Below are 22,501 nucleotides of genomic sequence, written 5' to 3' on the forward strand. Positions count from 1 at the left end.
TTTGAATGAAAGCTTTGTGGAGAGGCTGTCTTGTCAAGGCTAAAAGCTGGAATCCTGTTTTTTGAGGCCTTTGTGACGGAGCTTTGTTCTTACTGTACATTTAACCACCTTCATTTTTTTTTTTTAATGCACAGGAAAATCCAGTCTGAAAAAAATAAAACACAGGTATTCCTGGGTGTGACATAAAAACAGCAGTCCTTTCTGTGTGGATTTCTGTCATACACTGTTACAAGAAGTTAAACACACAAACACGTGTCTGATGTTCTTTAAAAACTCCGCTTTTATTTGGAAACATCTGTCTTGAGCCGATTTTGGGGCTGCAACAAAGTTATGGAGAATGCTTTCTCAGCCAAACCTGCAGATGTCAGTTTAGAGAGACGAGCTGGGAGCTGCTTTGAAAATAAGACACAACAGTCAAACATCAGGACGCTTCGAGTCCACATGACACTTTTCTCTTTATCTCCTACCCCCCTCCCCACCATCCCTCCCCTGGTACGAGAGCCCTCCATGGCAGCTTGGCAGAGGCTTCTCCCTCACGCGAAGCAGCAGCGTGCAGGGGCCCGGGCCCCAGACAGGAGCCCAAGCTGGTCTCAGCCTCCCAACATGTTGAGCTGGCCCGCCTTGGGCACAGCCAAATGGTTCTGCAGCTGCCCCTTTGTCCCCCTTCCTTAAGTAAACAAAGGACAGAAACAAATTAATGACCTACATTCACAGCAAACCTCGCACGGCCTCCTCGCAGAGAGAGAGAGAGAGGGAGAGAGAGAGAGAGAGCAGTTGTCTACAAGCAGATGTTCACTTACAACACTGCAGATTGCAATTAATGATCACCAGGCAGCGCATAACCAAAGGAGAGGGTTGCTGCATCTTCTACAGCAGTTATCATAATGTCTGCTGTCTGTCTGAAATGACGATCGAAAGCAGCGGTGAGAGCAGCTACTTCAGCAACACTGACTTGTCACACAGTTAGGACAGTTTTATAAAAAGGAGACATGTCCCAAAACTCTAAAACATATTTAATAATAAGATGAATATATTTCAAATGCTACATGAACGTAATCCAATGAAATATATGTAAGATTAAAGGCTTAAAGTATTTGCAAAACTGAAATAGACACCAACCTGAAATGTTTTTAGTGATTCTAAGTTTCTTAAACCAATATTAGGCATTCATCAAACAGAGGACAATGTCATAAAGATTAGGAGTGAGCTTATCGCGTGAGTGTGCGTTGGGGGCTTACTGAAGAGACCATCTGTGGCCTAATGAGCGCTGCTCCTTGGCCTCTGAGTGCAGGGGCTTTTAATGCATCTGTAAGAGCAGGTTTACTGAGCAACAAGACATTAGCTAAAGCTGATTTCTTTACTGGAAAACTGCACTTGAGGAGCTTTGGAAGGAGTGAGTGTGTGTGTGTGTGTGTGTGTGTGTATATGTGTGTGTGAGTGTGTGTGTGTTGCTGGGGGTTTGGATCCCTACAAGCTGCTGCACATTTTCTTCCCAAATGCAGCTCACACCTCAGCCAGTGCAGCCGATAATATCAGGAGTTGTGCAAAAGAATACAGTGAAACCGCACAAACACACACACACAAATGTGCATGCCGTCATGCTGTGTCCAAGCAAGATCACTGTACAGCTTGTCACACACACGCACACACACACACACACACATGTATGCACACATACTTCCACCCACATCACAAGTCACGGAGGAACAGGATGTTAAGACCTCCTGCACTGCAACCTGTAACTACTATATGTGTATGTGTTTGTAAATGTGAGCTGCAAATAAGACAAGGTCACACGAGAAATGACTTAAGTTTCTAAGTCTTCCACATACAGACATGCTTAAAAATTTATTAAATTTGAATATTTAATCATCAGTGTAATTTTAATAGCAGTGAAGAAAACAAAAAGCAAAACACAACTTCACACTCAGGTTGAATTTCAAGATTCTTATAATTTATTGCAGTTTGCACACAATTTAAAAATGTCAACAACAGCACACCAAAAAATTACAAAACTAAACACAATTAGAATTCACTCCCCTTGAGAAAAACAAAAACAAAATAAAAAAAACCAACCCAACTATGATTGTCAAAGCTAAAAATGACTAAATCTGAAATAGGAAAATAAAAGAAAAAGCAAAGAAAATTTTTAATCTCAAGGGGGAGCAAATATATCTCAATCAAAATCTGCTTGTTTTTTTTCCCCAGACAATGATTGTCCTTTTTCAAAACAGACTCAGTCATTTCATGCCCCCCACCCTCCACCCCCCCATCTGTCTTTTCATAAACTGTCTATGACATTTGAACATTTTATTTTTATACCTTGATTTAAAAAAAGAAAACAAACAAAAAAACTCCCCCCCTTTGTTTTCAAGTAAGCACAGCAAAAAGATGAAGATGTCTCATCAGGGTGGTTACTTCACATCGTCGTGAGCGGTTGACATCACTCTCACAACTCCACCCTACACTCACGCATTAGAAAATAAAAAAAAATAAAAAAAACAGCCCGGACTACAGCAGTTTAAGGCGGTCAAGTACAACCAGAAGAACAGAACGGAACAAAAAAAACCAAAAAAAAAAAAAAAAAAACAGCAGTAATGATGAAAACAACAGCAGGATGGAGTGAGCCCATATGCAGAGATGCTGCCAGTGAAGAAATAACGTTTCGAGGGAAAAAAAAAAAGAAAGACGATGCGGTGCAAACTGCCGCAATGTCACCCACACTGTTGCACTGGCAAAGCCTGTAGGTGCCACCAGATGACAGGGCGGCACATACAACCACCTCACCCACCACATGCATATCAGTGGGGGCATGCACACACAAACACACACCCATGAACACATACACACACACACACACACACACACACACAGATGTCTGAGTGAGGGAAAATGTGGCGCTTTCACTTTTCAGTATCTCTATGTTGAATGTGTTTGGATTGTATAAACGCTTGACCATTATTTTGAAATTTACAACAAAAACTTCTGGTAGAGAGGTTAAAAAAAATATTAAACCGATGTAGACCCAACCCGAACACAACATACAAAAAAAAAAAAAAAGTTTTCCAATCACATGAGCAAAATATAATAAGACATCATTTTGTGATAAATTCAATAAATTCCTTGAATTTATACATTTTTAAACAACTATTTCTCAATGCTCTACAGTATCAAATACTTCCATAGCGTCAGAAATGTTTTTAATAAAGGCATCTTTTTAGCAAAAATCTGATTTCACATCTTTTTAGCTTAAAAAGGTGCATTCAGGCATGCCAATTCTCTCCCATCTATCTCAGAGTAAGGATTACGTTTGAAGTGGAAAACACACACACACACATACAAACATCTCATCGCATTCACACGACTGCGTCTAATGTGAGACGCACTGCACCGAGCTGGGTGGGTTTACTGTACTGAATCAGCATGGCTTCGCTGAGCTCAGCTCAGCTCAGCTCAACGTGATGCAACAGTGTGACAAAGATATCTGACCCTTCAACTTTCCTTCGCAGGACAGCTGAGTTTCAGCCTCTCTCCTTCCTGTCTCTCTCTGTATCCTTCACACTGTAGCCAAGCCAGAGCCACAGACCTGCACCCAACAGACCTGAAATAAGTGCCCAGTGAGCAGATGTAATTAAGAAATGGCTTGACCGCGTCTAGAGCTGGAGAGGACGGAGACGTGAGAGGTGGAAAACAAACATGCAGCAGTGGAGAAATGTAACGCCTGAGGAGGAGCAGGAGCAGGAGGTGGAGGAAGTGCTGGGTGGACGTAGGTCTTCAGTAGGTTAAATTGACTGGTAATAACCAAGTCACACGCTCATAAACACACACACACACACACACAGGCACACGCACACAGCAGAAATCAGTGCATATAGACACAGGCTTCAAATGCTTCATCGTATCGCTTCAACACCCGACGGAAACACATTCGGTAACATTCTTCTTGGAGCCCAGCGACAGACGAGAAGAGTAGAAAAAAAATCCAACTTTTCACTGTCAAAAGTGTAACGTTCAAACATTTCCCCTCTGACGCAAAAAACCACAACCTAAAGGTTTAAGACAAAATCAAATTTTCATGCATTTTTTTCCCATAGTCGTGAGAATAATATTCAGTTTTTCAACAGACCGCACCCTGGAGTAGTATTCACAAAGAAAAGAAAAGGAAAGCCCATCGTCAAATATTTGATCAATTACAATGTGTACAGTAATACAGCAAATTCACATTTTATTTTAAAATATACAGGTTTGGACGTCATGCAACAACAGCAGGTCCCATTACAAAAAAAGTAACAAAATAATAATAATAATAATAATAATAATAATAATAATAATCATTAATTTAAAAAAATGGTAAAGGATTAAAGTTTTAAAACTATAGTAGAACAATATACAACAACCTTAAATTAAATACCTTTTCAACAAGAGATGGTTTAAAGACTGCCAGCTAGATTTAAGAAAAAATTCTATTAATAACAATAATAATAATAATTATAATAATAATTTGTAAAGGTCTTTTCATTTTTAGAAAATACTTCAAATTGATTGGAAGTGAAAAAAGGAGGCTGTGCATTGCATGAGTGCCATCAGTTTGTCTGTCAGTCAGTCAGCTTTCCCCTGAACACACAACACCAAAGAGCTTAACAAGAGAAGCGGGGAGCGCTTCGCCAACGACACCTCCATGCCAGTAGAAAATAAAATTAATACACACACAACTCACTCATACACACTCACGCACGTCAGGTGAAATTTTTGCCAGAGTAGTGCAGTATTGCACACGCACGCACACACACACACACGCACACACGCACGCACACACGCACGCACACACACACTTCTTCAAACTGTGTGTGTGGTGGTATCGACTTGTGATCACAGTACCCGTTTAGTGTATTGTAATGCTTTTTCACTTCAGTGTGTTCGACCTGAACTCCTGCAGTGGTGTTTGCTGTCTGTGGGACCGGGACCGATACGCTGGCCAGCGTCGGAGTGTTGTGTCTGAGATGAAACACATACGGAGTGAAAACTTTTCAGAAAGGCAAGACATTCTCACTGGGACCCATGTCCTTAGACGCAATGAAAACCACCAAACAGAACTTACGCCAAATAAAAATAAAGAGTTCAGAATAAACTAGAATAAAACAAAATTACCCCAAACAGCAACAACAAAAAAACTCAGTAGTAACATTTTCATGTGCTATTAAAGTGCAATTGAATGAGATTTTGCGACACACAAGAACATGACTCACTTAAACCCCGAATATCAAACTTTACCACCTCCCTTCACCTCCCCATGCCTCTCTTCCTTTCTTTCACTTGACATTTTTTCCCCTTAATCAAACCCAGCAGTCTGTTTCTACTTCCACAGTTCCTGGGAGCTGTCCTCAATCGCCCAATCCCTGACATTGGGCAGTGCCAGCGGTTCGCTCTTCACTGACAGCGAGTTGACCAGTTCACAATGGAACTTGCGGATGTGTCGGTAGAGGTCCCCGGACTGCGTGAAGCGCCGTTCACACCACTTGCAAGCGTGCGGCTTCTCACGTGTATGCACTACTGCGTGGCGGCTGAGGTTGTGTGAGTACTGGAAGCTCTTGCCGCATGTGGTGCAGGTGTAGGGTTTCTCACCAGAGTGTGTCCGCTCGTGGCGCTTCAGCGTGTACATGCAGGAGAAGGTCTTGCTGCAGATGGTGCAGGTGGGCACGTTGACGTCTCCGGCGGGCTTAGAGCGGATGCCCTCCTGCTCCCTGAAGTGGGAGCTGAGGTGAAGCTGGAGGATGTGCGGGGAGGGGAAAACCTTGTTACACAGCGGACACATGAAGATCTGGGTGTGTTGAGCTGACAGCATGTTGGAGACATAAGGCAGCAGGGAATTATCCATGCTGGCCGCCTCGGCCTGGGCGCGCTCGTTTTCACCGCCCAGTATGTCCTCGTCGTCTGCCGTGGCTGAAGGCTTCTCCTCCCGCTCCAGCTCAGAGGCCAGAGAGGCCTCTCGCAGAGCGGACAGGTGTGCTTCCAGGCCAAGCCGCCGCTGGGCTGACAGAGGCCCTCCGACCCCGTGGTGGGTCAGGCCCCCGTTGGCGCTGGGAACCGTCGCCTTGGTGAGACCACTGTGCTCCATGTCATAGTCCCCACCTCCCAGTTCCTCTTCCTCGTCGGAAGCCACACCCCTCTCCACCTTCACCCTCACAGCCAATGGGCTTTGGAGGCTGTCTGGTGTAGCTGCTCCGCTGAAATATGACTGGTGGTGGTTACTGTGGTTGCTACTGGCAATCGGCTTGACAGACAGGTCCAGGACACAATCAGCCGCATCATTTGACACCCTCCTGCCCCTGTGCCCTCCACGAGAGCTCACGGAGCGGTGGGACCTCTGTGAGAGGGATCCAGTGGAGCTGGTGGGGCTGCCGGCCGGGGAGAGCAGCTTCGCTCCCTCCCCCAGCCCTTCCCCACCCTGCGTCTCCGCCTCGCCGTGCCCTGGGCTGGTTGTAGCCATGGCGGGTGTCCCTGGTCTGTCTGCAGATGGCAGCCTCATCCACAGCGGTCCACCCTCTGCCTTACCCTCTTCCTCTTCATCACTGTGCAGCAGGTCGGCAGTAGCAGGCCGGCCGGTCGAACCATCTGATAGACTGTCGGCCTTATCAGAGCAGCTGGACCCACCATCATCCTCTCTGCGCGTGCTGTCTGCCTCTGCTGTGGCCTTCTGCTTCAAACGTTTCTTACACACCTTGACAATGTCATACATGTGCAAGTAGCTGGCTGCTGCCAGCACATCCTCTACGGGAAGGTCCTGGAACTGCAGCTTGCCCTCATACATGAACTCCAGGAGCAGGGAAAAGGCCGGGGCTGTGACAATGTCGCTGTTGAGATGCACCACATCTCTCTTGTCCAACTGGTCCTTGTAGAAGAGGTGAAAGTACATGCTGCAGGAGGCCAACACAGCACGGTGTGCACGGAACTGGGCATCGCCCACCAGCACCGTGGAGTCACACAGGAAGCCCTGGTGCCGCTGCTCACTCAGACACTGGAGTAAATGTCTGCTGTGGTCTGGGAACTCCATCCTGCCGTCCTCATAACCTGCAGCCAAAAAGAAACACAGAAGCAGAGTCAAAGTTAGGTACATCTCATAAAAGTGTAAGTATCTATGATGACAGTCTTTAAAATTATAACTAATGTGCGTTTTTAAAGAAGTTTTTGTAAGGTTTTAATAAACTAAAGTGAAGCTAAATACACAAGAAAAAAGGAACAGACATGTAGACAAAAAGCAAAATATTTAAATTGAGAGACATCAAAAACAGAGATTCTGTGTCTGAGTTCAAATTAAAGCGTTGATCATATTTTTTTCATTATCACTTAGGCGTTTGTGTTAACACAATTTCTGCACACAAAATTATGCTGAACGAGGCCAATTTAAAAAAAAAAACAGAAGACAAAAAAACGAAAAAATCACACCAGGAGAAAGTTGGTTAGTAAAAACAGAAACGCAGAGAGAAAGAACATTTTTAAACACATAAAAAGTAGATTAAAATAAGACTAAAAACTCAAGAAAATTTGCAGAACAACATGCACCAGATATATCTAAAATCCTTTTATATTTGTCATGATAATTTTTTTATTCGCAAATCACATCACATCAGCAGAAATATTTCTGCTCAAATTCAAAAGCACCAAGCAGCTAACTCTGAAGTCAAGCACACATTCCTTCATACAACATCGCAAAATCTTCAGTTTATTTCTCCTTATTTACTCAGTTTAAAATTAATAAAAAGAAAAGGGGAAAAATAAAAAATGACAAGGATTACAATTTAAAAGTGTAATTAAATGATAACCTCTATTGCAGTTTTTACCTAGAGAAAGACTTAATCAGTAATTGTTAACCACCAGCGACAGATTCTTCCACTCTGTCTCTCCGCTCTCTCTCTCTCTCTCTCTGTATCTCTCTAACTCCTCTGCCTGCACTCCTGGATTGTCGCTGCTCCTACGCTGGTTATTTTTATTAACCCACTTTGGCCTGGCCTGGCACAGCCCTTTTAGGTAACCGGCTTTCAGCTGCACACACTGTCCTCACGTACACAACACACACACTTAGTACCAGCCTACCTACCAACCACCTCCACAGGCTAAGTCGAGCAGGAAAACTGCCCAATTGAAATAGCACTGTTGAAAACAAAACAGCTTGTCCCTTGTTTAACCTGCGAGCACCAGCTTTAGGTGTAAGATTAGACCAGAGGAAAGAAAAAAAAAAAAAGGAAATAAAACTTGCACCAGTGCTCTTCAGGTGTAGTTAAAGAAGAGATAATTTATCTAGTTGATAAAAAGATGAACGACTAATAATTTCAGATGGCATCTGTCGATAACAAGAATGAAATCTGTAAAATCATTAAGTCCCACCTGTTAACCAAGTCGATTTGTCCTGCCTGAGAAAATACATGGGTCCCGCTCTGCACTGTGTTAACCAAAGCAGTTAAATCACCTCATTTGAATGAAGCTAAACCAAGAATGTCAGTGTGTGTGAGACTGTGTGTGTGCGTGTCTGCGTGTTGTGTATATGTGTGTGTTCGCTCGCCCTACAGCTCGTACAGACTGCTTTTAATGAGGGGGCTTACGGGGACAAGGGTGTACCACCTCCCACCTCTCCACACCCCCACCCCTCACCACCACCCCCACCCCCTCTGTCCAGCCAAACCCCTCTTCCACCTCCTCCTTCCACACACACACACCATCCGTCAATCACACGCTCCGTTCTGATTCTTGCAAGAAAAACCCCGCACATCCGCCCCACAGTAGAAACTGCCCTCTTCCTCAAACCCCCCCCCACCACCACCACCACCACCACCCAGAAGAGAAGATTTACAATACAATCACTGTAAGTGCCCTGCTCGTCACAGCATCAATCCTAATCCTTAAAGATGGCTAAAAATAAAGACGGCGGTGGCGGCGGTGGGGAGGGAGCCGTCGGCGGAGGCTCAGGAGGGCAGTAGCCCGTCACCCAGCCCACCCGGCCCCGGCCAGCCAGCTCAGGCAGGGGTCTGAGAAAGAGAGACACAGAGGGGCAGGGAGGGAGAGGGTGAGGGAGAGGCTGGGACGGCCGGGGAGGGAGGCTTACCCACATCTGATCCAGCTGACGGGGGCCATATGGCAGCTGCTAGCCAGATAAAGAGATTAAGACTAGGAGGGAGTGCGATTACAGCTGTCTAGCCAATTCAGGCAGCTCAAATCTGCAACTTCTAAATTAGTCTCCTCTACTCCAGCCGACAGGAGGGGAAAAAAGTGGGTAGAGTAGACCGCACATGCTTTCAAGTAATTTTACGAGTTAGATTGAACTGAAAGAAAAAAACAGGTTAGATGATGAGGATTAAATGATTGCTCACTCTATTTTTTGCTTAAAGTCTTATGTTATTTTTTTTTTATTATGTCACTAACTAAAAAATGTGTTTATCTTTCTTTGCTCAAATTTAACAAATTAGAAAATTAGTACACTTCTTTTTTAAATTAATGCTTGGCAAAAAAGCATTACATTTAATTATAACTTCTCTTGTATCACAATGAATGAACTAAACGAAAAAGAAAAGAAAGAAAAAAAAAAAGTTGTAACTTTGCTTTCAATTAATGATCGTCCAAACAAAATGCCTGACAACCCAAATAGAAAACAGACAGACAGCTGAGTTTTAAATGCAGCTCTCTAGACTACAAACTGAAAACACAGTAGAGTGTTCCCGGACTGCAATTACCCCTCAGACAGGCAGAACCAACACGAGTTTACTACTGAAGCACTCACCAGCAGTTTCACACAGCGCTCACACGGCTTTGACACACCGGAGATCCCCACAACAAAACAAAATAACTACTCCACTACCCCGAACTCTCCTACTCTACTCACTCTGTCTCATACACACTCATGCACACACACACACAGACACACACACACACACACACACACACACACACACAGAGAACGATACCTGCAGCAGTATGCATCAACTTGATTAACTCCACTGTAGCAGAATAGCTGGGCTCTCTGGCTGGCTGAGAATGGCTGTGTGTATCTCTCTCTCTCTCTCCCTCTCTCTCTCTCTCTTCCTTTCTTGCTTTTTCTCTTCCTCCCTCTCTCTGAATCAATGAGTGGGTAGAAGAGAGAAGAAGAGGGAGGCAGGCAAAAAAAAAAAAAACACGCTGTTCAAACTGCGAGGGACAGATGCAAAGTGGAGGAGATGTTGGAGGGGGAACGAGATACCACCTCCCTCCTCCTCCTCCTCCTCCTCCTCCTCCTCCTAACTGGCGCTGATCGGCAGCCACAAACACACACACACATACACACATACACACACACACACACACACACACACAGCACTAACTCTCCCAGGCTGCCGCTGAGACTCACAATAAAGGACTGGGGAGGGGTGGAGGCGGTGGAGGGATGGAGGAGGAGGAGGTGGGGTGGATGGCAGCCTGTCAGCTGCTCTGACATCATCCTCAGATGGAGATGCTACCTCCAGCTGTGCTCTTTCTACAGCCATATGCTGCCTCCTCTACACTCCTGCCACCAGACTCCTCTTTCATTCTACCAACACCACGCAACTTTGTCTCTCTTTCTCCCCCTTTCTCTCTCTCTCTCTCTCTCTCTCTCTCTCCAGGAAAAAAAAAACATGGCCCTGCTAAATGCAGTGGGATGCTGATTTATTTTTTGGGAATCAGAAAAGATCATGCAACCACAACCACCCACTCCTACCAAAACTATCAAGGAGAGGGAAAGTTTACAAAAATATAAACAGAGCTTCTGAATAAAAAACTTTTTTTCTAATCTTTTTCCTAGTGCTGTGAAATTTTTAAACCCTCCTGTCTTTCTGTATCTGTCTCCTTCCAGTAACCATAAACAAAGGCCAACACAGCACATTTGCAACTGACAGACATACGCAGCTGATATTGTTTTCCACTTCTTTACGGTTCAGCGCCCGCTGCCTCTTCTTGTATTCTTTCAGTCAGTCACTCACTCATTCATCTATCTTTCACCCCCCCACCTCCCCTTCTTTTGGACCCTTCGGACAACTGACAGGAACAAAAATGAAATGAGGAAACAATGGGAACAAGTCATAAAGAAAGAAACTAATGAGTGCAAATCCTTAACAAAAGCTATACAAGCCTTTAATAATCCGGGGAGAAACTTCTTACAACAGCGTTATTTCGCTTTCGGTTTGGGGAAAGTGTGCACGTTTGGAGCGTGTGAATTCCCAGCTATTTGATATGTGCGAGTGTAGAAACAATACTACATTTATCTTTGAGAGTCGGCTCGTCCCAAAACCGTTTAATAAAGTTTAAAGGACTAATACTGCACACACATATCACTGTATTAAAATGTTGTCGCCTCGTAATGTCACTAGATACATAAAGATAAATAAGTAGTTTGAATTTATTAGCGTTTCATCCCAGCCGCATATATATGCCCAGATAAATTATAAGAATACTGATGTGCGTGTATACAGCATTTATAAGTAAATTTCAAACATTTCTGGATAATATAAAGTGAAATTTTACCTAAATTTGAGTTTAAAAATTACTTTAAATATGTTCATGGTGCAAAAGTTTGCTTTACTTCAACTTCTGTAATCTTTAATAAGCTTAGTTTAAAAAAAAAAAAACAGCTTTCAAAGTCGGAGACATTAAATTATCCAACTTAAACTTAAATTAACTTCAACCACTGGAGTTTCAGTTCGCATCTTTAATTACTGTGGTCGCTGCACAACACTGCAACCACTGATGCACTATTTCAATTTCTGTTCAGCTGTGACACATTTATAATGTGACAGTGCTACACCCAACACCTGGACTCGCAGTAGTCAACGACGTGATCAATAAGTTTTGGGGTTTTTTTTTTGTTTTTTTTTTAATTAGACCGGAACACCTCTTAACTTCATTTAAAGCAGCTTAAATTATCAACAATTGTCCGGCGAGGAAAATAGCATAAAAGTCAAAGTAATGTGACTACTGACAGGCTGCGAGACTATCGCCGAACAAACTAACAACAAAAGAAGACTGTAGTCTTATTTCTTACCAGAAGATATAACTAACAAACACAGATAAAGACGGAGACACACACACACACACACACAGAAAGACACAGTGACCCACGCAGCTAGCTATAGCCCGATCATTGCTAACAAAAGTAAAGCGAACAGGCGACAATATTGAGCTATTTACAGTTGTTCGGAAGGCCCCGGTGCTATGACAACAGCTGCTAAAACACCGCGGACAGGGAGCTAACATAGCAACTATTAGTGCGTGGACACAACACAGTCATGCTAAGGAAGGTTTAGCTACTTTTTCCCCTCCGTAACCCACCCTCTCTCTCCTGAGCCTCCTTTAATCGGACTCCGGTATTAGAGGCAACACTTACAGACAACAAGGTCCAACGTCTTCCCTGGTTCCTCCGTCAAATCCCCCTTTTTTTTTTTGGTTTGTCCTTCGGAGACAAAACTAGATTGACTTTGGACTAATTTCCATAACAGACTGCCGAGGCGAGCAGGCGGAGGGGACGGGGAGTCGAGCACTCTGCGGCGGCCAGATGTTTCCGAGCTGTTGCTGCTCAACTCGGGCTGGGAAAGGAGGCGAGTTGACTGGCACGGCGCGGAAGCCAATGGTGCCGGCGAAGAGGAAAGTGAAGGCAAATTGGAAGAGGCCCTCTAACAGAAGAGAGGGAGGGATATGTCTTCTTCTCTCGTCGGCGTAGGTTGACACCAGGCAACAACAACAGCAGCATACACACAGTGAGAAGGCAGGAAAGAAGAAGCTGGGCCAAACCAACTGGTTCTGCGAGTCAGCGAGGCGGACTGGCGCAGCGGCGAGCGAGAGAGCGGAGAGCGGCGCGGTGCCGCTTGGGTACTGTAGTCAAGCCTTGAGGGGGGGGGGGGTGTTGGAGGGGAGGGGGCGGGGGCGGAGCTGATGTGAGCAGGTGCACCACCTTGACAGGAAGAAGCCCCGTTGGTTTCTTAGGTTGACTGGAGATAACCTAGGAGTCTAAATTTAAAAGAGACTGCCACTGGCAAAAAAAAAAAATTAAATTGAATCAGTGGCATAAAACTGGTCCAGCACTTCCAGAGGAAAAAAAAACTCCAAAAGACTGTTGGGTTAGTGACTTGTTTGATTTTTACTTGCAATTTTATTACTTAAAGGGGAGCCTCTTTCTGAGAAGACACTATTTATAAAGGGTTTAGAAGCTGCAATTAATTGATTTATTAATGGTCAATACATAATTTACTGATTCTTTATAGATCAGTTATAAGCCAGTAATAAGAACAAATTTTGTGTTGCCACTAATTTAACTTAAAAATATTATTTATAAAAACAGCTATTAACATTAACATTCCACATTTACTGTATTGTTCTGTTGCCATATTGTAGTGTTAATAGGCAGTTAATAAAGCCCTCTTCCAGATAAGTGGTCAAACAGTCCATTGGAGCTGTCTCCCTAAGGAATTAAAGAGCTAAACAGACAAGCAAGTGTCATGCTGAAGGAAGATTTTCCACAACCTGCAACCCAAGAGATGTTTTGGGAGACCCAAAAAAAGGCTACAAACATTTATTAAATGGTTTAAGACACACTCTAATGTAGTTATAAGGAGTGTTTATTAATGTATTTGTTAACAACTGTGTTCTCCTATGGATACCCATGAGTGGGGGCTGCTATATATTCAGGCACTGACTTACGGTGTAGTAAAATGAAGCTGTAATAATATAAGATATGTATATGTATTTCTATATATGCCTCTTATTAACTGTAAGGTCACTATGTAATCAAACCAATACTTTGCTTTCTTTTTCAGGAAGCTACTATAGTACTAAAACAATTAGTCTAACAATCGATTAGTCCATCACTGAAAATCACCTGTGTTTATCAAGCTAATTTAGGTTCCAACTTGAAAATGTGATTTGTTGCTTTCCTCTTTTTAAGTTTCACTTTAAACTGAACATGTTAAGATTTTGGACTTTTGGTTGAATGAAACAACTTGAGGTCAAGTGATGACTTTTAATGTTTTTTTTTCTTTTTGTTGAAATTTTTTTACTAAATGATTAATCAGTTAATTGGAAAAAGATTCTACTGAAAACATTAGAAAACACTGTAGACACACTGAGGATACTCCTCCTTTTTGTCTCACTATATGTCTTGATAGTGTCTGTCTAACACCTTCAGCAGTGATTATAGTTTCTATGCATGGCTGCCTTCAGTTTGTGATGTGCTGTCAGTTTGTCAGCTCTACGAATTGAAAGGACAAATCCTCAGTGGCAAAGTCTGTGGATGTAGTGAATATGTAGTTGCATAAATCACATTTGTTTGGTGAAAATGGAGGCAGAGATGTTGATTTACTGCACTTTAAAGGTGATTTGCCAGCGAATAGAAATTGTCGGTCCTTACACTGAACCTTCAGAACAGAAAAAGATGGACGGAGTAATCATGTTGTGAAAAAAATAATATAGGCCAAGCAGTGGCAATGCATGCACAAGGGATGAGTAGGCTCATGACGAATGTAACAGGTTCCTGTGCTACCTGGCAGGTTTAATGTATCATTGCCTTGACTGGCAGAGACCTATGACTTTCTGTACCTTGCTAAAGTAACACCAGGGCAGTGTGTGGCAAGGCCTGTTTAACCTGTAAGGTTCAGTTTACATTAAACAGGGTGTTGCATGTAGTCACACTGTATTGGTCTGTTCCTTCACTGACCGCTGTTGTCTTCAACATGGGGCCCCATAGTCTCTACAGCAGCCTTATGTGAGGCTGTAATTTTCTCATGTATCTGCCTGTGGTTGATTTCATGAAGAATGTCATTGGCAGTGTGAAGAGCTGCAGAGCTGGAGACATTTAGGTTGTAAGTTTCCTACATGACTTCCAAGAGAAGAGAGCAGCAAATCTAGGACACAGACTAACATCAGCAGCAGTGTTTCTCCTTGTCCAGAAAAAAAAAGGCAGTGTGTTTCATCATTTCAAGGAAAGGGATGTTCAAGAGCTAAAACCACAGTGCACACAGTGCACACAGGGCACCCAAGCGACTTAAATTAAAGGGAACACAATGAACAAGTTAATTGAAAATAAATGCGGTAATTTGTAGACAAAATAAATCATCAGTTAAATGTTACTTACGCTGCTGTAAAATATTATCTAAGAATTAAAAAATTTTCTCTCAGATGTGGGTCACTGGGACAAAAACCTTTATCGAACGTCTGTCATGGGAGCCTTGACATGAAAAAAGTTGGGCAGCTCTGGTTGCCTGAGTGAGTCTGTGGGCCTATTTGCATCCCCTAAACCTGTCCCAGTAAACTAATTGGCGTTACTAATAGATGGCTGGATGAGCCGCAGCCCTGTATGGTAATGAATTCACACGATCCGGTGTCATAGCTGAAGGACTTGTTAAAATGCAAATGAATGATGACCCTGTTATGTGTCTATCAATTTGGGGGTCCACGTTATTAACGCATTACAATGAGCCCCTTGTTCATGCACGAAAATACAATTAGGCCTGCAGGCAGGAACACTTCAACAGAACAGAAAATTGGATTTAAGCACAGACTTTCAAAACTACTAGCTAATTTGAGCAATAAATATAAAGCAGTCCAACCATTTTGAGGGTAATTGTAGATCTCACTGAATATTAAGCCCCTTTTTTGAATAATTTTCTTTCATTGTGCGAGACGATGTGATGCATGGAGGACTCACCTCTCTGTCAGATGGTGTCTTTTGTAGCTCCTCTGTATAGGATACTGTAAAGGGAAGGGTGCACCTCAGATAGCGTTGAATGTATTAAAATCTGTTATGTGTGTATGAATGCCCCAAGAGATTGCTATGCAATTTCGAAACTTCTTTCACCGCTCCTGTGTTCCCCTCTCTGATCCACATACAGCATTGTTTTCTCACTGACAGAAGCCAGAATACAGCCCAGTGTGTGTGTGTGTGTGTGTGTGTGTGTGTGTGTGTGTGTGTGTGTGTGTGTGTGTGTGTTTGTGCGCGCATATGAGCTGGAAAAGCAGAGCCAGCCTGATGTTTGAAATTATTTGTACAACTATTTGATCCTCCCCACAGCTGAAAACCAAAGACAAAGCAGAAGGGAGCCAGAAAAAAAACACAGAGTAGAGCTTGTATTCACACGTCCACTGAAAAAGTTTTTTGTTTAGATTTAGTTTTCTCTTTCTACCCAAAACTGAGAAGAAATTAAATACATCCATCCACTAATAGTCTCATATATTTAGAAGGAACCATTCAAATACTGACAAAATGATGACAAATGTAATATCAGTTGTTTTTTTCCCTTGAATTTTACAGTATGTGTCATGTCGGTGTGAATGAAGCCTTTGAATTTAGCTGATTTTCTACTTTCCACCTCTGGAGGTCGCTGTAGATCCCATCTTTTCCTCTCTAATTCTCTCTCTGTTCAGTTTGGCTTAATGAGGCATAGTAGGCATGACATTTTGACTAAAAGACATGTTGCCAAAGCATTTAAATGGAGGAAAATAAATAATACATGCAATGAAAACATCAGAAGTAACAGATGTACAAGGTGCGGAATGAGATGAGAAAGAAGTATAAAGAATCAGAGAAAGAAAGACTAAAAATTATGTGTATTTTAGTCCCGTATATGTTAAACTTACTCACTTACTTTTGTAGCCGTGCTGCCTTTTGTGCCATAATTAACTTGTTTTCTGTGTTTATTCACTGGTGCCTATTTCAAGTGTACAATACTAATATTCAGCTTTTTATTTTCACCCCCCCTGAGGCAGATAGTCCTGAGTGCAGGGCTGTTTTTTTTTTTTTGTCTGAAGCAAAGAAAAAGCATTTTGTGAGTCTGGCAGAAGAAAGGAAGCAATTCCAAGTAAACCTCTGGCCATCCCTGAGACATTACAACTGTACGTGCTTCACAGGTTCTTGCCTTTCCTCACCAGCATTAATTATATTTTGCTTGTCTACGGGTTTTTGTATTCAAAGGTGTTTAACACTGACAGCTGTGTGAAAGCAACTCTTCAGCACCTCTGAAAAGGGATTTCTGATGAGGATCCTAATTTTTTTTTTTTTCCCCACTAAAATGCAACATAAATGGTGTCTCAGAATGCTTCATCAGGGATTTCTTTGTTGAAAACACATTCAATAAAACATTTTAAATACACAAGTCTCTTTTATAAGTGGTATGCTTGTTGTAAATCCTCTGTACTTCATTATGTCTAAAAGCTTTCCTCCTCAGCTTTTCATTTATTTGTTATTTTCTGTCATATACTCTTTACGCTCACAGAAATATTGTTCCATCTGTTGCTGTCTTGCTGGGAATCTGACTTTTGAGTTGCTGGTAAATTTGGGGATCAAGAGGTTTAAGCTTATTTGTCTTCATTGCAAGTTGCTCTGAATGAGTAACAGCTAAATTTTCTAAGTGAAAATGTTAATTTGCAGCAGTGTCCTGTCTGGTAGATTGTTTAGCTCGGCTTCAAAGCAGCAGGGGGCTGAAATAATGAAATAAAACAATAAGAAGCAGCTCACAGAGGCGACAGAGAACGTAGCATCCGAGATCATTATCCCATTTCTTTTGACAATTTCTTGGGCATCTCTGACTGATTTGAGCACAGAACATAAAGTTGGTTGAATTAGTGCACTTTGGATGCAAGACTCTGAAATGAGACAGAGTAAAGCGTCTTCTCATCCATCCATCCATCCATCCATCCATCCATCCATCCATCCATCCATCCATCCATCCATCCATCCAAACCTGCAACAATCCCCTGCAGTGTGTGTCCCACAGCTTCCCTCATCATTGCCCATAATGGAGGCATGCAAGAGGGGAGACACTCTGGGAGACACTGGCTGGCTGACAGAGGAAGAGGAAGAGGAAGGGGAGGCGGGGGCCAGACAGATGTTTCAATCTCAGCCCTGGGGCTGATGAGATTAATCCATCCTCCAAGGCACAGACAGAGACAGAGAGATAGAAAGAGAGATGGAAGCAAGGACTATTAGTACAATTGGCTGCTCTCTTTCCTCTCTGCATGTCAGACATCCTGATGCTTCCTTCTTTTCTTGCCAAGGTGAGCAACATATCCAAACCCATTATAGATCCAAACATCCTCAATACCCGTGAACCAAGCTGCCACTGTGAGAAAGAGGAAGAGGAAGCTTATCAGCTTGGAAGAGTCTCAGTCTGTTGCAGGTGAAAAAACTAGAATCATACGTACATGTGTGCACATCTGTCCTCTCAAGCTTCTTTGTGGAGTGAGCACAGTAACAATGAGGAGATGTTTAGACATTGCAACAAGCAAACTTGTATCAGACCTAGAAGTCCTGGTTCCATCAAGGGAAAAGCAGGTAAATATTCATATGAAAGGCAGTTATTTCCATAAATTGTCACTTTTTCTAAAAAATACTTTTATGCCTCCACAAAATCTGCAGAGTTACATTTTACAAAGGTTGGTTTTACGAGTCAAATGTCAAAATTACAACATAAACTGGAGCTTGAAAAAACTTTCTCTGCAGGATTCTCGCTGTTGTAGATTTAGCATTTCACACAACTCGGTGGCATCACGAAGGATTCAAAGACAGGAAGATGTTGGCTTGAAACACAGAGGAAACACTCTATACACTATACACCTAAAAACTCAACCCACCTAAGATAATCAGACACTTACCACAACACAAACACAAACGCAAACTTTTTTGTCTGTGTCAGAACCTCCAAGAAATATTGAAGCAACTTTTTTTTTTCAGCTGACGGTGGGAGGAAGTCCGTCCATATACTTTAATGATCTGATCATCTGGCCCAGTGTGGCTGCTGTTGTAGGCGGTCTGGAATGCAGCCATTTTGACTGAGTGTAAAATATTCATGAACTATCAATGGTAGCCCATCTGACTGGCTGGGGAACAGCTGCTGGGTCTCTGTGCCTCTAGAGGTGCAGCATCTGTCCATTTGAGGAAAGTGAATATGTGTTTGTGTGAGTGCATGCTCGAGTTTATGTGTGTGCGTGTGTGTGCACGTATCCCTTTCTAGACATGCATTTCTGTATGGCAGCTCACATTCTGATGTGTGTGTGTGTGTGTGTGTGTGTGTGTGTGTGTGTGTGTGTGTGTGTGTGTTCATGTCTCAGGGGGACTAGACATCAGGAGAAACAACTGTGTATTTAACTTTCTTATCTCCAGATGGTGAAGGATCATTTTAGAAACGATCAAAAAGTGAGTCTCAGTTTTATCAGGATCTGTGCTTGTCAATCAAATATCATTCTCTCTCTCACACACACACACACACGCACACACACACACACACACACACACACACACACAGAGGGAGAGCAGCACTGGTGCAGTCGGCCCTGCTGTGCGTGTGTGATGTGTTAAAGTGAATGCGTCTTTTTCACATCTGAAGTCTCTGCCATTCTATATGTATCTGTTTGTGTCCCTCCCAGCATCAACACATCACAGCTTAGCAGTGTGTGTGTGTGTGTGTGTGTGTGTGTGTGTGTGTGTGTGTGTGTGGGCTGTTCACACCCGTGCGCGTGATGCTCACTGAGAGCTGTGCAGCTTTGGCTGTGGCTGTATGATGGACATCTGGAAGCTAAATTGGTTAATGGCGCCTCCAAGCCAACAGCCAGCCGGCCGTCCCCTTGCTGGGCTGAGAGCGTGTGTTAACTGTGTGCATGTATGTGTGTTTGTGTGGGAGGCAGGATGGAGTGGTGGGGGGACTCTACATCTGGCCAGCCATCCTGCCACAGACAAAACCCCTGCTGGACATTTAGGGCCTTTTACTTTTCCAAATTCATTTTTTTTGTATTATCTTTAGAGGATACTCCAAACAAAATCTAATTTGTTGCGTTCACACGAGCAAAGTGCTGTGAACTGCTGCGTTTGAGACAATAAAGAAGCATCACATTTGGCTCAGATCAACATACCACAATCCATTGTTGCATGCAGGTGCAGATTTAATGTAGCTTGATATTTATAGTACTTATTGAATGTCATATTTGCACTACTTGTACAGTATAAACAGCATGAAAACAAATAATAGAGTTTACATATAATGTAAATATAAATCATCACAGAGCCATGTAAGTGGCTCTGTGATGATTTATATTTACATTACAAAGGTGCTTTGAGCTAAATGCTAACATCAGCATGCTAACATGCTCACAATGACAAAACAGTATACCTGCTATACACTAGAATCCCATCATCATCATCATCATCATCATCATCATCATCATCATCATCAGTGTTTAGCAGGTATACTGTTTACCATGTTCACCATCTTGGTTTATCATATTAGCAACTAGCATTTGATAATTAGCACTAAATACAAAGTAAATGTGATTTCAATTCATCCTGAGGGGAACATGAACGCCTGGACCAAATGGAAAAGTGGAGAGTTTGAGCTGATAGTGAGGTCAGGCCAGAGGAACAGTCAAGGGATTACCAAAGTCAGTGGTCATCTTCTGGGGACCATGCATGTCTCAAATTTCATGATAATCCATTTAACTGAAGTTGAAAATATTTCAGTCTGGAATGAAATGATAGTGACCAACAAACTAGTTTTGTCATCCCTAGAGCCACGCCTCTAACATGGCTAAAAATAATTGAAAATAAAATAGACAACATAAAAACATGCATTGACAAAGAGAAAAGACTCACAAAAACTAACAAAAAAAATGCATAAAATGAACAGCAATGTAGCGCCAATTATATATACATTTACAAATTATCCGAGGAGCATAAAGCAACCCAGAATGTAATAACCCGATGACAGACAAAAAGTTCTATTTATTTGGAGCACACTTCTGTCTTAATGGGCAATCTACAACAGTGCACAGTTTAAGTAGAAGCTAAAAGGAGAGGGAGACTGATAATAACAGCCAGTCGGGACCGTCAAGAAAGACATCAGGAGGGTGATGCCAAGGGAAAATAAAATGTATAACAGATGTGTGAGCATTATTGTGAGGTGGAATCCGATTTATAAAGTAGTAAGAATAGGGTGAAAGACCCATATCTGCCATCATTTATGACAGGTTTAATCATTTTAAACAGGCTCCATGGTATTTCACGTCTGTATGCGTATTACAAGTACTTTGTCATAATAAACATCAGAGGAAGATAACACAACACTGCTACGTAGGTATCTGAGTACTGCAAAAGCAGCCATGGCAACCAGTGAAACATGGTCAGCAGTGCTTTATGAGAGCTCACTTACACAGTTCTCGCATATGAGGAGTTCGATGATGAACACGGAGACAAGCTGCTGCTGTTTAGTGACAAATTCTTATCACAGCGTTTAGAAAGTTCAGAAAGTAAACAAACAAACAAAACAGAAAACCCCAAACAAACTAATTTTTTTGTGTATATTGTAGTTTTGAAAATACAGAACATCAAAAATCACATCTGCAAAAGCCAGATATGGAAATGGTTGGGCTTGTTACTTGATTTGTGCAGGCAGAATGCATAAATACAAAAACACATAGAGAGGAGAGTGAGAAACACCAACATGGACAGAGCTTTAAATACATACAGCCACAGCTGATGCATAACAGACGAGTCCAGGCCAACAGTGCACAAACAGCAGTGTGATCTCCTGAAATCTTTACTGTAAGATCTCAGAGATCATGTTGAAGTGAAAAGCTCTTCTTCAGCCTCTGTTCTGTTTGCCTGCCTGTCTGTGTGTCCGTCTCTCTTCAGTCCAGATGTCAGAGGAACTAGCCAACAGCTGCGGCAGGAAATGAGCCCCCAGGCAGTGAAAAGGCTAATACACTTCCACACAGAGGAGAGAGACCAAAACAACACATGCACACACACAAACACACACACAGATGAACTCAGATGAAAGCAAGGGGATAATGAAAACTGTGCAGGGGGTGGTGCATGAAGTTTACTCTTTCTTGAGACCACATCAGTATATTTGTGTATGTGTTCGTTTGTAACTAGGTATCTCCAGGAACATGTTGCACCATGTTGCTGTGCATGATACTTGCTATGAACATATCCATGAATTCAATACTTTTGTGTCTCTCTGTGACAGTATTCATGTGTCTTTTTTCTCCTGGATTCATCGGTTCTGCTTAAAGTATGTGTGTGTGTATGGGCGATGTTGTGCCAGCCTGCCAGCCTGCCTGCCACAGCGCCAGCCCCAGAGCCAGCGGGAACATTTGCCTTGTGGCTCCAATTCCCAGGAATGCCTAACCTGCGCCAGCTGTTGAGAACATGTTACCTGTGCCAACAATGCACCGGCTCTGCCCACCACATCAGCTACCGCTCTGTCTCCATCTGGGTGTGAGATTGAATTTGTGTGTGTATTTGTTTGTCTGTGGCTTACTGTATCTACCCCTTTCCCACATCTGTATTTGTGCTTGCATCTGTGTGCATGAGCGCACAGCCTCTCTCATGTGTGCAGTGTGCATGGTGCCAATGTGTATATGAATGTATGGATGTTCCTAATGTTGTGTGCATTATATGTGTGAGAGTCTGTGTGAGTGTGTGTGTGTGTGCACCATTTCTGATGCGTATGTGTGTCTCCAT

At 42.7% G+C, this 22,501-nt stretch overlaps 1 protein-coding gene across 2 annotated transcripts; it reads right to left on the minus strand.

Moving 5' to 3' along the window:
- Positions 1 to 1,932: 1,932 nt before the first annotated feature.
- Positions 1,933 to 12,851, minus strand: zbtb18 (zinc finger and BTB domain containing 18). Of its 2 annotated transcripts, none has more exons than XM_023394395.2 (2): positions 12,383 to 12,851; positions 1,933 to 7,068 (listed from the first exon to the last, which is right to left on the minus strand). In XM_023394395.2, exon 2 carries the CDS (start codon positions 7,049 to 7,051, stop codon positions 5,354 to 5,356), a length of 1,698 nt encoding a protein of 565 aa, XP_023250163.1. In that variant the 5' UTR covers positions 7,052 to 7,068; positions 12,383 to 12,851; the 3' UTR covers positions 1,933 to 5,353. The 2 variants fall into 2 exon arrangements, with proteins under 2 accessions (XP_023250163.1, XP_023250162.1); XM_023394394.2 differs by lacking the exon at positions 12,383 to 12,851 and adding an exon at positions 9,954 to 10,162.
- Between the last annotated feature and the right edge of the window lie 9,650 nt (positions 12,852 to 22,501).

Source organism: Seriola lalandi, unplaced genomic scaffold (assembly GCF_002814215.2).
Source record: "Seriola lalandi dorsalis isolate HSWRI2012SDOR001 ecotype SW California unplaced genomic scaffold, Sedor1 jcf7180002054948, whole genome shotgun sequence".
NCBI classification, from domain to species: Eukaryota; Metazoa; Chordata; class Actinopteri; order Carangiformes; family Carangidae; genus Seriola; species Seriola lalandi.